Here is a 17,773-nt window from a genome sequence, read left to right on the forward strand (position 1 = left end):
AAAGTAGCCTTTATTTTTGAAGTAGCCAGTTTAGATACCGAGATTCTTCAAAAAATTAGTATCAACTGCTTGCTCTTCAGAGAGCATTATTAATGCCCAACCCCTTGAGAAGATCAAACGTGTAAATCGGCAGCCCAAAGTTAAAGGTCACCCCTGGGGTGGTGGGGGAATATCTAAGTCTTTGCCATGTTTATTCACCAGCGTCAAATACAACTGGAGCAGATGCTTGTGCTTTCAAAAGGCTGGCAATAATTCTGCAATCTGCTTCCCCGTTGTGTATTTTGTGATTTTACCTTTTGACAATGGTTGTGTTTTGTAGCCCTCTGTCCCAAGCTGAAACATCCCAACACACAGCATCACAGCTTTCTGCACAGAGCCATGCTGGTCACAAAAGCAGGTCGCTGATTAGAAGGATAAATGGAGGAGAGAGGAGGATCGAGAGAAACGTAAGGAACCTCAGCAACAGTAGGGCAGTAAGAAGAAAAAGGATAACTATGGGAAACCAGAAAAGAAAACAGAAAAGAACGCATGCAAAAATGAAGAGCAAACTGAGCAATAGGAACAGCAATAAGAAAGCGAGGATAGACAGGAGAGGGAAGAGGAGAAGCAGGAACAAGACAGAGTAACAGATAAAGGAGAGCATGGATCAAACAAGAAACAGGTGGTCCTGAAACATAGTCTGAGCTCTAATTCCTATTAGAGGAAGAGAAGAACCAGAAGTTCTCTCTTCAGGCTCAAGGTTAAGAGGTAAGTATATAAATAATTTGTCCAGTTGTCTCAGGAGAGGAGGAAGAGAACAACAGGAGCTGGGGTAGACTTTTAATCTTTTGTACCCAAAAGCAAAGTCACGCTAGCCCTCTGAATTCAGCAAGACAGTAGATGGAACCACAGCCCAAAGCACCATCTATTTCTTTTATTTCTCTTTAACTTCAACTTTAAGGATCTCTCCTTCTCCTGCTCTGGGGGATGGAGTCATAGTAATGATCAGAGACTCATTAGTGGTTCCTCTGTGCATAACTGCAGGTGGTTTAGGCTTAGCATCTGCATTCGGCTCTTCCTTTTGTGCAAGGGGTGCAGATGAGGCCGTGGGCTCCGCGGGTTTCTTCTCCTCTTGTTCAGGCTTACTCTCTGCTTCAGCTTGAGTTTCCTAGAAACAAGAAGTTAAATATTTTCCAATGCTGCAGAAGAAATTCAGGAAGTAGCTCCATTCTGTATATGCAGTGGAAAGGCACAGCATGGATACTGTGATTAATGATATACAACGTATGTAAAATTGTATTTAGACGCTGAAAATCAGTTTCTAAATGAAAAATGCAATTTCAGAATCTGGACATCAACATAAAACCTAGGAAAAGCTTGTAGATAGTGATAGTATCTGCTTCTTATTAATACAGCAGCATGAAACAGGCATGTTTTGGGGCAGACAACCCTTCCTTAGGTCTTGCCTTCCTTTATGTACTTACACCAGTATAAAAAGAAAAAGTGTTAAGTAAATCTTGACATATTGCCCAGTGCCCCAGTTCCTTGACCAAGCCTATTTGCTATTAAGTTCACAAATACACATTAAATTGAGCAATGTTTCTGTTCCAATCATAAAGTCGTAGTCATTTGTGTAAGCAAAGTTCTTTATTTAACTTAAAAAAATAAATAAAACCACTGCCAGTTCAGCTATAAAGACAGAAAAGAATTCTGCTACCTTTGGGTAAATATGTAGAACTGAGCAGGTTCTTATTAACATTAACATTTCTCAGAACAGAGTATAATATGGGAATTATTTTTCATCAACTAAAATAACAGTTTTCTCATAAGTGCAATATATTAGAGATTTAATCAGTTTTAGCTGTGTTGGCTAAACTTCAAATTTTGTCTTCAGGATTTGTGACAACCAAAAATCTGACTCTGAATTGGAAAGTTCACTGTGTGTTTGAGTCAGCTGGATCAGATTACTGTTAGGATATTTCTGTATTTACTGTTGTTTACATAAAATTAGAAGATCAGATGCCCTTAGGGTCTTTGTAAATTCTATTTTATCCTTACTTTCTTTGAGGATTTTTGTTTGCTTGCTTTTTTCCTTTCTTTTTCTTTGCTTTTATTTTCTCTGCTCTGCATGGAATCCAGGTCCAGGAAGATTTGAGCCAAATTTTAGAATTAGTGTTTACAGAGATTAGGTACAGTGATTATATCTCAGCTACTGGCAGTTTTTGCTGTTGATTGCAGTAAGGCTACATTTTCATCTACTCTGTTTGCCCAGGCCCTCCCAGTATCTTTCCTGTTTCCCTCTTCAGGTCCTGGAATTGTCTACACTATTTTCTGTGGCATTACCTGAATGCTTTGTTCTCTCTTCAGCTGCAGCAGCCTAGCAAGGCCTTGTTTTCCTTTACCTCCAAGGATCGCTTTAAACAATTTTGGAGTTTCCTGTTTTTGCCCAAACAGACTGGCCAAGCCCTGTGGTTTTTGCGCTGGTGGTCCTGGAGCAGGTTTCCCCTTCTCCTTCAGCAGCACCCTGGAGACAGGAAGGAATGGGAACAGGCAGCAGGGCTGTGAAACCGAGCAAAGTTCCTGCAAAGCTAAAATGTCACATTCACGGATGAAAATCTGGCAACTTTTCCAGCAAATTTTCTTTTGTCCCAGGTCCAGTGGCAAAAGCAAAGCTGGAAAGGGTAAGGGTTTTACCCTAGGCTCTGGTAGAGTTGAGGCTACTGTTCAAATTTGGAGTTAGAATCATAGAATCATAGAATCGTTTAGATTGGAAAAGGCCGCGCTCTTTCTATTGGCCTTCTTGGGCACCTGGGCACACTGCCAGCTCATGTTCAGCCGGCTGTCAACCAGCATCCCCGGGTCCTTTTCCTCTGGGCAACTTTCCAGCCACTCTTCCCCAAGCCTGTAGCGCTGCATGGGGTTGTTGTGGCCGAAGTGCAGGACCCGGCACTTGGCCTTGTTGAACCTCATACAGTTGGCCTTGGCCCATCGATCCAGCCTGTCCAGATCACTCTGTGGAGCCTTCCTACCCTTGAGCAGATCAACGCTCCTGCCCAGCTTGGTGTCATCTGCAAACTTATTGAGGGTGCACTCAATCCCCTCATCTAGATCGTTGATAAAGATGTTGAACAAGACTGGCCCCAAAACTGAGCCCTGGGGAACACCACTTGTGATGGGCCGCCAGCTGGATTTAACTCCATTCACAACCACTCTTTGGGCCCAGCCATCCAGCAAGTTTTTTACCCAGAGAAGAATGTGTCCGTCCAAGCCATGAGCAGCCAATTGCTTACCTATAACGTGGAGAATAAACAAACACAGGCTCAAATTAAGGTGTCGCAAAGCAGATGAGAGTTTTATAAGGTGAGAAGTAGTGTGAAGGGGGATGGATGCCTCATACCTGAGGTGAAAGTCTCTTACCTGGCCTTATGGCGGCAAATCCAGAGAGCGCTTAATGCTCAATTTGGAGTCCAGCTGATGCTTGTGGAAGTAATAGTTTACCAAATTAACTCATCATGGCTCATCTCTCATAGGTCAGGTTAGACAGTGGTACTTATTTTTGGTCTTCTTCAGTAGAAGAAGATACACTGAAGATATAAAAATTACTGCCAATCATGTGGCAGACTGGATTTTCACACCCTTCCATAGCTGTACTGATTTGCAACCATAACAACAAGAAGTGAGAATGAATGATGAGGGTAAAGATTAGATGACAGTTCTAAGTCAGATGGAAACAGTGAAAAGCAGAGGGGTCCCGTGCTTTCAATTTCTATTAAGTTACAGTATAGTTTTCAAGGCAACTTTTCTGTTCTTGCAAAAGCTCTGACTTAAGGCTTTTTATGAACAAGGACTATACTTGCAGTCTGAAGTACAGTAAATCACATAATACTATAATTTTCTTCAGCATCTTGTACTTTGTAATTTTGGGAATTTCAGAAGTGAAGATTTTACTTTTTCTAAGTTTTGTTGTCATGAATTTAAAAAGTACACTTCAGCAGCTTGCGTGGTTTATTATGTAAAGACCGTACAGTGATTATCAGGCAGGTGATAATAGAACAAATTTCTTGCTTGAATAACTCCTTTGAGTTTATTTCAAGGAGCCCTTTAAAAATGTGGGATGGCCAATGCAATCCTACAGAGAACTCTAATGTAAACCTTCCAGGACAGAGCAACTGATAACTTGATTCCAAAACTGAACATAACTGCAATCTTTATCAAAACAATGCACGAATCTCCTGTTGGTGCCTAGTTTTTCTAGAGACATGGCTGGACATACATAGAGCACAGGATTTTTGGAAGAATTAGTGGATGCCTAGACAGGTGAGCAGAATACACGGCCTCCAGCACAGGGCAGGTACTGCATATCTTTAAAATTAAACATGATATCCTGTATCTAGGCTGATACCTAGAGAGGGCTTTGGGCCCAAATGGGAGTGCAGATACGAAGGATGGATCATTATTAACCATCTGTCTGGAGGAAGCTGAATTTAATGGGTTGGCAGGATATGATTAGGGTGGGCAAGAAAGCAGAAGAAAGTAGTGTAGGACAGAGAGACAGGAGTAACAAGTAACTATGGTCATACAACTGTTTAGAAAGAAGATGGAGAAAAGTCAGGAAGGATAAATGCTTGTTCCTCAGGGATGTGGTGATTTTCAAGATACTGTCATTTGACAACCAGGGCTGTTGAAACATGCTGAATGCAACCATCTGCTCGCACTTCCCTAAACAAGTGTCACTCCTGTGCTATGTTTAGTCTTCTCTGGTGGAATTTCAAGTCTGGGACCAACCTTCCAACCTTTGATAGCAATGCAAGGCAACGGCTGAGAGCAATAAGAGTGCTGAAGTATACTAATAACGACAAACTATTTGATGTATTTGGATCTTTTACAAGGTAGCAAGGTACTCATTTTGCCATAATTTTATGACAAAATCTGACAATATTTTGCCCTTTCAAAGCTGGGGAAATGGTGATCCTAGCAAGCTACGGCCAAAGCAAGATGAAAAGCAGTTTGGGTTTGAAATCCCATTTCAGAATCCTTTTGAACAAAATGCACACCTCTCTAATCTGTGTACTTCCATCTTGTTGAGCCTTAATTTAAATCCACTCCTAACCACTGCTTAAGGTTTTGGAAATGGATACAAGTCTGTGGGTACATTGAAGCATATCTCTGTAGAATTAATTGTGAGTGTTTGGTTGCATCTTTGAAAACTTACTTCTTCACTGACATCTGTCCTGCAGTTTCTTTCTTAACTACGTATGGAGTCCTGATATGCATCTGTATCTCCTATTTGTTTTGTTACCTTAAATACAATGGAGAAGACAACTACATTCAGGACTCCATTCTACTTACCACATTTCCACGACCCTTGGAATCCCTGCCAAGACCATGACTTCCACTAGATACTAACAGACAAATCTGACCTTTAAATACAAATGTGTTTACATCTGCTACTCTTCCAAGAAAGGAATGCAAATCTGCCTAGAAGCCACAACTGTCCATTCTGCAGCTAAATAACGTGATTTAAAAACTGTTATTAGGATATACCTTGCTTTCTTCATGAGAAGTTTTTCTGAGTCAGGATAGTGCACCAAGATTTCATTGAGTGTTTTCTTGTCCAGAATGAAAAGGTTGGCAAAACCATGAGCCACCACGTTGGCAGTCCTTCGATTTCCTCCACCTGCAGCTAATAGGCTGGAATGAAAATAAACATAATCAGTCACATCGTTACTTGCCCTAGTGAGGAATCTCTTTGCTGGTGGTTCTCCGTTAAAGTCGTCGTAAAGCTCACTTACATACTCAACTGTTCTATCTGATGTTTTGTAAAGTCCCTTTGCAGTTGGGATTAGAAATATCTTCTTGCCTCAGGAAGGCAAATTGTCACGACTAGTCACACATATGTAGATGCTAAGGACTGTGAAAAGTCTTGCTAGATAGAGACATTTCTCCCAAGAAACACTCACTGCAAGAACTGCATTTGTTTTATCCTCATGTGAACTTGGCATTTCCTCAATTTTGTGGTTGAAAATGATTTACATCAGAGGTAGAGCAGCACAAGTCCATTATTATTGAAAGAGTTATTTACAATGAATGAATGATTCTCTAAGAATTTTAATTTTCCTGAGTGAACAACTTCTGTGGGATTCTGGTTTTCAGTTTTCTCACATACCACATTTCACTTTTGAAGTTGGCAAGTTGAATGATATGGATTAGGAAGGTCTTTCAAGCTGACAGTTACAAATGTGTCTGCCAGAAAAAGAAGGCTATTTTGTTTTGAAAGTAAGGCATTAGACCAGTTTAGCAAGCAGCAGTTGGCCATAGGAAGGATATCCACATAAAAATTACATGTTGTACAAATAAAAATTAAATTGTTCATCTTGCATTAGGCAAATGAAATGAAGAGACTTCACTTCTCAGTTGTGGTGATAAGCAAGAGAAGTTGCATTTTGGTCTTAGTACTAAAATTGCTTTATCACTGTATTCAAGGAGATCTACCCTAAAATTTGTCCCTTAAATATTTCCCAGTGAGCTAATATTTTTAGAGAATATTTAGTAATCCCTAAATTTAAATGTTATTAATAAAGGATAGACTGGACTCTATAAAACATGAATTAATACTTACCCAAAATATTAATCAAGGATATATAAATATTGGTTTTAATATTAAAGGCATTTATAGAACATATTTATAAATATTAGATCATACAGATAATATATTAAATTTGATTTATAAAGAAAAGTATAAGACCTCTGCAACTGTGTGTACAAGGCTATTTTTACACACAGACACACACAGACACACACAGACGCAGACACAATGTTTTTCTGCAACCCAAGATAGCAATATATGAACTCCAGCTGAAAATGCAGTATATTGTCTTCTTTTTAAACAATTCTGTACAACTCCTCAGACAGAATAAAACTATTTGCACAATAAGAAAAGCAGCTAAAGAAAATTGCAAACAGATTTTGAGTTCTGATGAATCACTTCTCAACAAGTCGTTGAACAATCATTTTCAGGCTTTCCTAACAGAAAGATCATTTTATCAAGGCAGACTAGGGCTAAAGAGATCAACTTTTTTATTACGGTGATGATATGAGGTGAATTTTACAAGTAAGGTAATCCTTGCTCAAACAGAATCATCTTTGACTAAGGACATATTATGGACTTCATCATTGAATCTGTTTTGGCTACTGTGCTGTGTTACATGACAGACGAAATTTTAAAGAATAACTACATTTGCCTTGCAGTGGTTCTTGATAATTGAATATTTATATTAATTGAGAAATTTGCTTTTTTTACCTTACATTTTTTTACTCCAGTTGTTAGACTGAAATGCTCTCATATTAGTATGCGATGATAACTTTTGAATTTTTATGCTAGCAAATTTAATTTAGATGTATAAAGTTGTCAGAGTGATGACTCACTTTATCTATTTTTTTTTTTTAATACCTGATCTCTGTAGGAAGCTGCTGTTCATTGAAATTAGCAAATTGATCCAGGGAATGGCATGTGTATCAGCTGAAGGTGCAGGGTTTTTGTGGCTCAGCTCGGCACCTATGTGCTTATGGAGAGAACTGGTAAGTCAGGAAAGGGAAATAGGTCTGGATCTTGCTTCTGAGCAGGATGTCAGACACCAAAAGGAAGAGCTCATTGAAAAGCAGCAGCTGCCACTTTGTGGGAAATCCTGGGCCAAAGTGGAAAATGTAATCTTTCATAAAGCTAAATACTCCCTTTAGTTTTGATTGTTTTTTTTTAATAAAAGTTAAAGTTACACAACAGCTGAAAGGCTAAAGCTGAGACCAAGCATTTAAGAGATCTTCCTGTCAAAAATTTACATATAATGGAGAAATATTTTAATTGAATTACCATTTTCTGATAGGAAATTGTTCTAGTGAAATAACAGTAAACGGATGAATGAGGACATCTGGCTTAAGAGTGTAAATTTCTCTGGGCTAATGAATTGTTGTGTTATAGTTAAATTTCTCTCTTTCTCAATTGTCTGTGCAGACAGGCTCTCATTAAGGCAGCAATCTGTTTGCCTCTGATTCTGAGATTATTTTGCTTCCCCAAACTGATATTATCTATACAGGAAAGTGGTAACGAGAGTGAGATGTTAATTGGAAGGCAACTCCAATTACTTAATCTGTTTCTGTAATAATTTTCAAGGATGAAATTGGCAAAGGACTTGTTTGACATTAGTCTTGCATTGGTCTTCTAGTATAATTCAGGGAAATTTTTTGAAATAAACATTTTTTGTTTTCTTCAACTCCTTTGCCCTCAGAGACTTTTTAAGCATCATTTACATGCATTTTGAACAGAGTGAAATTAAATAGCAAGTGCCTTATAAATCATGTAGTTAAACCACTCGGAATGAAGCTGACATATTTCTCTAAACAAATCTTGAATCAGAAATCAGAAGGAAATCAGCCTGATATCGGGTGATAGCCACACTATGAATACTGAGGGGAAAACTTGGATGTGCTAAATGAAGCAATATTTTATCCATTAAAGAATAGGTTTTTTTCATTTTCTTCTGCTATATAGTATTCAGGAGAACTTGACAAAACTTATAGAGAGGTTCTATACAAACTCATTCTTTTCTAATGCTTCACCACAAGGAAGAGGATAAGTCTCTACCAATACACGTAGTGCTTCGTGTACTTGCTTTTCTTCAATTTTGGAAAAGTCTGCCAGTTGCTGTGTATTTTCTCCTTGAGTTTATCCACTATCTGTCATTTATATGCAAATTACACATGTCTGAACTGGTATGCTGCCACACTAGGTCAATGATGAATAAAGCAAGACTAGAAGTGTAGGGTTATAGCACTGCTGAGGGTTTTACTGGCCATATTGGCAATTATGTAAAAACTAATACATACTGGGAAATGAATCTTTAAAGGCCGTTGTGTAGTTCTCACGTGGAAACAAGTGCTGACCTGTATTAGATAAAAAGTTTGAAAATCCCTTCCTTGTTTTAAAACCGACCATTATCACTTCTCTGTTTAGAAAAGAAAGTCCTCGCTCCAAGTACAAGACATAAATAATTGAAAACCATGTGCGTGTTACATATCTGGGCTGCTGTAGCTTTTTCTTTTACCTTTTCATTATTCAGCCCTGACTGAAAACCAGTGCATTCTCAGCCTTTCCACATAACTTACAACACAGCATTTTGTTTTCAGGCTTTGCTCAGGTATTATATTGTCACACAGAGAAATACCTTTCAAATAACCTTCTCTCAAAGAGCTGATATAATTTCACTTTCCCACTCAATGAAAAAGGTCTGTATCTATGGGATATATCAGGTGTTTTCCACTTGAAGTCTAAGCAAGTTCTGTACGCACGTCACTGGATAAACGGGAATATTTCCTCTACCACAAAGGGGGACACAAGTAGAAGATAAATGTAAACCTGGCACAGAGCTGATTACCGCTTTTCAAAAGGCAGATTAAAGCTACCAGCAAGAGGATTAACAATAACAGGAAGGCAGCTGGAAGAAATCAAGAATCCAGTTTATCACATGCAGCAGCACATGTATTTTATTACTTTTCCTCAGGCCAACCTCAGCAGGGGATGCAGTGCCTAAAATCTAGCACTTGGTTGGCTAATTGGGGAACATGGCCCATAAGAGTTAATGGATTTTGCATAGCAACCACATGGAAAATATAAAAAGCATTTGTAACCACCTGATAAAAATTTTCTCCTCCAGATAAACTCATACCCAAAAATCTGGTCTGTCAGCCTTTTTCTTGTTTTGTATGCTCTTAAACAAATACATTTTCAAATGTGGATGCCTGACTTTTGGCAACTTAATCCCTACTTCAGCTCCTAAATGAACCAGGCTTATTTGCTATTTTAGATTTTTTACCTCCTTTGTTGGAAATTAATTATCATTTTTACCATCTGCTGTGTAAGGGCACCTAGTCTCACTCTAAAGGCAATAAAATGCATTTGGTCCTGCTGTATTGCAGACCCCAGAACAGGAAGATGTGTTAAAGCTTTTAAATGCTGAAGGAGAAATCTGTGTGTATATCCCTGCGTACATTGCCCAAAACACTGGTCTCGATCTTGCCAAATTGGTCTCTGATGTTTCACTTAGATTTTCCTTCACTTACCTGCATCTTCTTGCTCAGTGTCGTCTTGGTTGATCCTACCAACTTTCCAGCCTCCCCATGGTAGCTGTCATGCTTACCACAGAGCAGTTAAACAACCATTGATTATTTGAGCAGTTCTAAAGAAAGTGTTAAAAATAGCAATGGACCTACCTGATCTCCCCAAATACAGATCCTGCTCTTAGCGTAACCAGGACCTTTGTACCATCAGGGCCTCCAAGGACTTGAACTTCGCCCTGTTTAATGATGTACATCTCTCTGCCAATCTCTCCCTGGGCATACAAACACAAAAGGATCCCGTGTTTTAGCAGGGCAGTGTTTTTTTGTTAGAATAATCTGACAAACTAGTCTTTAAATATCTTTCCACTTTCTCATAAACAGGTTTACTGGTATTATGGAGAAATAAATGTTTGCACTACTTTTTGTAGCACTCAGAACAAGCGCAAGGACTGACTTTGGCAGATCTAATTGTGATGTGGAACAATATCTGAACAGGAGTAAGACCATCTAGGCCAGCTTGGAAAAAGAAGACTGGATAATAATCAGGATTGTAGCAGTCATTTCCATCAACTATCCTGGTGGAAACTGAAGTACTTCAGCAGTATATTTAATAACAGAGAAGTGCAAAAAAGCCTATGCTTCATGGTCTAAAGAGCTTCAGGTTTTTACACTATTATTTTTGATCATCACTTACCTAATTTAAAAGGAAAATAAGAATAAACAATCATTCAAAACTTTGTCTACTTTTATGTTATCACTGGATGGTTTAAGAGATTATTAGTTTATTTATTATCCTTCACATGATCTACTAGGATTCAAAGCATGTCATCAGTATATACAATAAAATGCAGACAAACTGGGGTAATATAATGAACTTTACAAACATGATTATAACAATCCTCACAACACGTCTAGAAGACAGGCAAATAAATATTTTTCTACTCGTGCAGCTGGAGTAACTGAGGCAAAGCAGCAATTTAATTTTAAAAGTGAAAAGGCAACAGCAACAAAGCCAGACTGAAAACACAGGCCTTGCATTTCTTAGCGCTTCACTTGCGCCTCCAAGCCTGCATGTCGGAGCCTCCTTGGTAAACTATGATGAGGCCAACATACATCCAACAAGGAGGTAGTTCCAACAGGATTTTTTTCCCTACTACATATTACAGAATTAATAGGATTACTATGGTTGTTGGCCACATAGTAGATCTATACAAGTGAGCAGCCTTTTAGTTCTGAATCAAGCTGGAATAAAATGATACTTCCATTTCTTGTAGTCTACCCTTTTTGAGAACTGTTTGCATCTGACTGCAGGATCAAGACCTTGAATCTGTTACTGTTATTTGTTATTTTTGTTGTGGCAGAGTCCCAGCCACAGTCTAATATCCTTTCATGCTGTGCCTTGTACAACCAAACACACCAAACTACTCTTCCACCCTTCCTAGCCAACAGTAATTCTAGGATTGGTCTTTGAAGGGGTACACCTGATCCTTCAGTGCATTCACAGATATTTAACTTCCTACACTGTGGAGTCAGTGGGACTAACTCAGCATTCGGGAAGAGGATCATATTCTTAAATCCTGGAGGGAGCAGGACCTTAGTGAAGATCCTGGACCAGAACTGCTAAAGACAAATTAAGGGGTTCTGATGGTCACTTCCGGGTGTGGGTCACTTGCCAGAACAGTAACAGTACTGATACTTCACCCTCCCCCATGATTTATCTACATCCAACATTGCCTATAAGTATGTTTACATGCCTTTTGAAAAGAGACTTGGGTTCACTTGGTCAGAAGCTGAGCTATCTACCTGTGTTACTATAAGGCCATGATTGAGCCAAAATGCTAAGAGAAGATAGATGTCTTTGCTAAGGGACAGTGTGACAGCATTCAGCTGGAAGTCTGGAGATGGCTCAGAGCTGTGAGTGAAGGTAGAGCAAGATCAGATCTTGCTGTAAGGAGCGGTACGGGATGCAGTGTATTTTCTACATTCTTGGAAAATTCCACTTAAGAGTTTCTGAATACACAAATGAAGCACATGCAAAGCATCATAGATTGAGATCTGCAAGCTAGGTTTGTATGTATATATGTATAAAAAAAAAAATCTTACTCCATTTTAAACGTTAAAACTTCATGATGTATCATTAGATAAGCCATATTTACATTAAATACTTTCCCATATTACTATATTTTTATGTTTGATAATGTAAGTAATAAAATCCATATTGTCTTGTTCTAGGTTGAAACTTGAGAGCACATTTGTTACTATTACACAGAGTACCTCAATTACTTTTATGCTATCTAATTCACTCAGGATTAATTTTATTTAAAGGACACTGTTGACTGATATCTGAACTCTTTTTCTAAAATACATACTATAATTATTATTTGAAAGAGGCAGCAATGCTTACCTTTTTGCAAACAAAGTCACCAGGTAAATACACAATGGATTTCAACCTTAGCAACATGTCATATATCATCTGGGTATCACACCCCTGTTAAAATAGTTAGAATTGATTACTTCATTAAGTCAGCAACACAAGTGATGATTATTAGTGCTTACACTGGGCAGAAAAACCCAACAACACATGAATGATCCAGGGATTCATAAGTGGAATGCAAACTCAAAACATAATAAGGATCAGCTTTTAGAGCAGAGAAAAGACTGAAAGAACTGTCATTTAAATACTTATAAGGTTCCCTTTAGGTTGAACATCTCTTCATTTTTTATGAAGTAAGCTTCTGTACATCTAAATTTGGTGTGGAAGCTCAGTTAGTGCTATGTTCACAGCTTTATGGGTCTCTTATGGCATTTTTTTTTATTGATCCAGGGGATAAAAAACCCAGATCATGTCAAACGTTGGTGTAAATCTATGAATTCCATGGTTTTAGCAAATGTGGCAGAAACCGTGAAGATATGTAATGTTTATACAGAGATATCATGGATTTTTTGGCAATTATCATAAACAATTTAGTGATAAGGTTATTGTATGTCGAGATTACTTCTAAAAATGCAGTGTCTCCTTGGTTTTGTTGGCAAAAATCCAATCTTAAGTACCACATTTAAATTGTATCTCTGGAAAACTATCATGATAACAAAGAGAAAGTTCCTTTGCACTAAAAGTTACTAAAAAGTAGCATCCACTACATCAAAGTTATGTTGCCAGAACGCATAGCATTAGTGATGTCTCAGGCAGCGCTAGGCAGTATACAGCAAGGCAAGACGAACTGTATTAAAAATTACATTCTTCTATGTCTGACTCTTGAGTCAGTTAAACTCTGAAATCATTTATAGTCTGACCATAACATCAGCTTTAGTATGTCGATACAATAGGACTGTGTCGTAATCTCATTTGCTTTTATTTTAATCTCTACTTTGACACAAAAAATTCAAAGGCAGGCACTTGGCTTTGTCCTGACATGTCTCCATTGACTGAAATATTTCTTAGATCTATTTTGCCTTGCATATTAACAACCATATTCTTAAGTCTGTCTCAGGAATACCCCATATTTCTGAATTCCCACGTAAAACTACTTGCTTTGAATAAGTCAACTTTATTGACAATGGCAAAGTTCACATCAATTGCAATGGCTAATTGCATTTTGGTTGGCATCTGCTCCAGTAATTCTGATTCATCTGTAAAAGAAAAAAAAAGCAAACTCTGTTAGTTAGAAAATATAAAGGAAGAATGAAAGAATGTCCATAGAAATGAGCATTGTACAGAAAAATAACTTAATGGAGCTATTTTAGCATTTATGAGTTCAAAGCAGTACTTTCTTAGTAGAACTCAAAGAGTTGTGGTCAACGGCTCGATGTCCAAGTGGAGACCAGTGATGAGTGGCATTCCTCAGGGGTTGGTATTGGGACTGGTGCTGTTTAACGTCTTTGTTGGCGGTCGAGACAGTGGGGTCGAGTGCACCCTCAGTAAGTTTTCCGACGACACCAAGCTGTGTGGTGCAGTCAACACACTGGAGGGAAGGGATGCCATCCAGAGGGACCTTGACAGGCTTGAGAGTGGGCCCATGCAAACCTCATGAAGTTCAACACGGCCAAGTGCAAGGTTCTGCACATGGGTCGGGGCACAAATACAGGCTGGGTAGAGAATGGATTGAGAGCAGCCCTAAGGAGAAGGACTTGGGGGTGTTGGTTGATGAGAAGCTCAACACGAGCCAGCAATGTACGCTTGCAGCCCAGAAAGCCAACAGTATCCTGGGCTGCATCAAAAGAGGTGTGGCCAGCAGGTCGAGGGAGGTGATTCTCCCCCCGCTACTCTGCTCTAGTGAGACCCCACCTGGAGTACTGTGTCCAGCTCTGGAGTCCTCATTACAGGAAAGACATGGACCTGTTGGAGCAAGTCCAGAGGAGGGCCACAAAGATGATCAGAGGGCTGGAGCACCTCTCCCCTTTCTAAAGTAAATTGAATACCCTCCTCAATTCTCACATGCAATTCAGAAAAGAAATGTGAATTTCGCCCTACATCTGTATTATACAACCACTCTCACTTGGAGCTGCTACGTGATTGGAATTGGAAAGCCTTACCCAGCATTCCCTGAGAGTCCCATGTGTATTCATACCAGGTTCGAACACGATTTTGGACTACTTTTGGAATAGAATAAGTGTTCATATAGGAGACAGTGTTGTCCATACTGGAACGGTAGTAGTTCTGTCCTGCTGTAGCTGCTCCAATTACATCTCTCATCTGCAAACATCAGTTGTTGTTACTACACATTTCAGCAAAAATAGTCTTGATTTGAATATCTTGTCAACAACATATAAAAAGAATAAAACACTGTTTGCAAAATCACTAATCAATTATACCTTCAGCTGCATGTTTTGAATAGGTGCTTCATCTGCTTTTTCAGAAGCGTTACAGATTTAATTTAGTTGTGTTGGAAAGGCTATATTTATGATTTTAAAGGAATCATTTGTGAGTTTTAGCTTATTCTTCTGTCTCATATTTCTGGACATGGATGAAAAATATAGATAATGCTTTCCTTAAAAATCCATAATAAAGCTACTCTGCATTTGGTGTGCAATGCAAGTCACAAGTGAAGCAAACTGGGTTAAATTTCTCTAATAACATCAGCTGGCACCACTAGAATTAAGATCCTGCCACTGTTCAAATAGTTAAATGAATCTAGATCAGTCCTAAAAATGCACTTTGGGCTAAAAGTTGTCCTTGAAGATTTTAGTGCAGGAACATCATTTAACTTTCCAACACAAATGTAATTTAGTTTTTAGAAAATGGATGAGTTAATGTTCATAGATATTCTTTCTCCAAAAGCATAACTATATAGACATGTTTTCAGCGGAATGGCTTCATATTGTAGTGGCCAGTATGCTAGTGGGCTGAATTCTGCTTTTTATTACAGAGATGCAATTGATTGCAGTAGGAATAAAAATTTTTAGGCAAGTGTGCTAAACCAGGAATAACAGTAATTTTAAGAGCTCTTTGTAAACAGGAATTATAACAAACTGCAGTGAAGCTGTTTGTGTGTTAAGATTTAAGTTTTTAGTCTGCAAATTACTATACTGGTTACAAAAACTAATCTGCAGAATCTTCTTGGGGAATGGTGCTTTCACTGACAGTTATATCAATTTAGGGAAAAAAAAATATGCAAACTCTGAAGTTAAATCCAATATACTTGAATTCAGTAATTTTCCAGAAGAAATATTTTATATGAACTACTTTGTTTTATTTTTGGTATTTCTTGTTTGTGGATGAATTTTAAGTCCTATAGGCAAAAGTCTGTTTTGTAATGATTATCTCTTCTTGCACTTCTAAACAGCAAGAGACATGCAATTTTTAATTGTTTGATTGAACTTTTCGAATCCTGTATTCAAAATAAAAATTAAATTTCAGTTTTCATCTTTATTTTTTCATAATAATTCTTCCAATAACAGACATGTACAAATCAAAAAGTCTGGAATGATTTCTAAAGGAATCTGATAAGACACAGTCTCAGATAGGAACCATGGCATTTGTTTTTCTGTAGGCAAGGTATTTTAAAACCTCTGGATCTAAGGACCAAGTTTAATAGTTACAAGCCAGAAATATTTCAGTTATATTAATTTGGAAATACACATGGTTTTCTGTGCTATGGGCCTTTTTTCACCCCCTCCTACCAAATGAGAACCAAGAGAAACAGAAAACAGTTAGTTTTCAGGTTAACAAATGTATTGTAATTTATGGAAGAGAGCAGAATTTTAGTTTGACAAAAATAATGGGATTTCCATTAACAGCATTCTATTGGCAGTAGTATCGAGCATGACTTATTCAATAATTTGTACATATTACTATCATAGCTACAATTATAATTTTTATATCAGATTTAACAGTATAATATGAATGTTAAGGAACTGTCTCCTTGGCTATGAGGAAGAAAAAAGGAATTATACATAGTTTCAAGAATCATCCATGTCCTGCAGAGCCTTGGCTTTAAATCAGCTTGTGTGGAAAAGGGCTACAAAACTGGAAACTGATTAAACATATGTATTTTTCAGAAGAATAAGTATGGATGACAGCTAAGAGGGACATTCAGATGGAAGCTAAACTTTTTCCCAGAACTAAACTTCATTAAATTGAATATATTATCACTACATTACAGTAATTTGAAAGTATCTAGTTATTGATTTCTTGATGTACCTGACCAATTAAGCTGGAGAAGACAAAGACACCCAAGAAAAAATTCAACAGTTGAAAAACTATCTCAAACAGAGTTTGTGGTTCTGGAAGGCCACCGATGGTGATTAAAGTACGAACTGCCCAGTAGTAACACCTCAGATACCTGTGGATACAGAGAGCATTTTTGTTATTGACTATAGGTACTTACATGGTTGAAGTTAAGCATATACCTTCCTGATTTGGGCCTTTCAGTCCAAAAGACCTTCAGCATTTTTTATAAAGGGTTATGATTTTAGCAATGATACAGTTATGTAAATCATATTGAGCTGAATATTCTCACTGACAGCAAAATAAGAATATATGGGAAATGGAGCGGTTACTTACTGTTCTCCGGTAACTCTATGCAGCATTACAGAAGACTTCTGTAATAACTTGCCAAGGTGGACATTACAGTGTTAGAATGCTACCAGTGAAGATGCCATGACATTAAAAGCAGTGTAAAAGTGTTAGAGACTTTCCAGAGTTTATTTGTAACTACTAGGTGCACACACATCTGAAGGCCTCTGCCACGGCTTCACTTGATGACACCAGTGTGAAGCTTTATGGTGGGCACAACAAATGCAGTGTTGTCCTTCTTGTGCCCATTCATTTTCCTTTAACCACGTTGGTCTTCCTCCCACTCTGCTTCTGAGCACCTTTCAATTGGCTCTGCCTCCTGGGTTATGTCAAGCAGAAGTTACACGTTTCCATAATCTGAATGTTAATCCAGCTTCTCCAAGCCTCTTCACTTATTTGACACTGAAAGGTTGACTCCTGCATTTACCTCTCCTAGTGGCTGGCCTCCACTACTCCTTCTGTCACCTTAACAAACACTTTCTTGACTTCTTCACAACTTTCCCTCATGCCTGGGAAGAGCTGTCCATCAATGGCTACAAAACCACTTTGTTAACACCCTTGAAGACTTTTCTTAGAACTCTCTTGATCTAGAAGCCAAATATAGCAGTAGGCAACAGTCAGTCACTAAGACTCTGCTTCAACGTATGGCTTATATTGACTCTTTCCCTG

At 38.2% G+C, this 17,773-nt stretch overlaps 1 protein-coding gene across 1 annotated transcript in view; it reads right to left on the bottom strand.

Annotated features, from left to right (window-relative positions):
- Nucleotides 1–913: 913 nt before the first annotated feature.
- CNGB3 (cyclic nucleotide gated channel beta 3) overlaps nucleotides 914–17,773 on the bottom strand; it is a gene marked incomplete at its 5' end in the record, with an annotated part of 50,614 nt that continues 33,754 nt past the window's right edge. Inside the window, 8 exons of the mRNA XM_009573540.1 lie at nucleotides 914–1,147; nucleotides 2,323–2,503; nucleotides 5,524–5,670; nucleotides 10,243–10,361; nucleotides 12,494–12,577; nucleotides 13,622–13,719; nucleotides 14,623–14,782; nucleotides 16,730–16,871. Coding sequence (XP_009571835.1) covers nucleotides 914–1,147; nucleotides 2,323–2,503; nucleotides 5,524–5,670; nucleotides 10,243–10,361; nucleotides 12,494–12,577; nucleotides 13,622–13,719; nucleotides 14,623–14,782; nucleotides 16,730–16,871 — 1,165 coding nt within the window. The remainder of the gene's footprint in view (nucleotides 1,148–2,322; nucleotides 2,504–5,523; nucleotides 5,671–10,242; nucleotides 10,362–12,493; nucleotides 12,578–13,621; nucleotides 13,720–14,622; nucleotides 14,783–16,729; nucleotides 16,872–17,773) is intronic.

Source organism: Fulmarus glacialis, unplaced genomic scaffold (assembly GCF_000690835.1).
Source record: "Fulmarus glacialis isolate BGI_N327 unplaced genomic scaffold, ASM69083v1 scaffold4150, whole genome shotgun sequence".
Taxonomy (NCBI): domain Eukaryota; kingdom Metazoa; phylum Chordata; class Aves; order Procellariiformes; family Procellariidae; genus Fulmarus; species Fulmarus glacialis.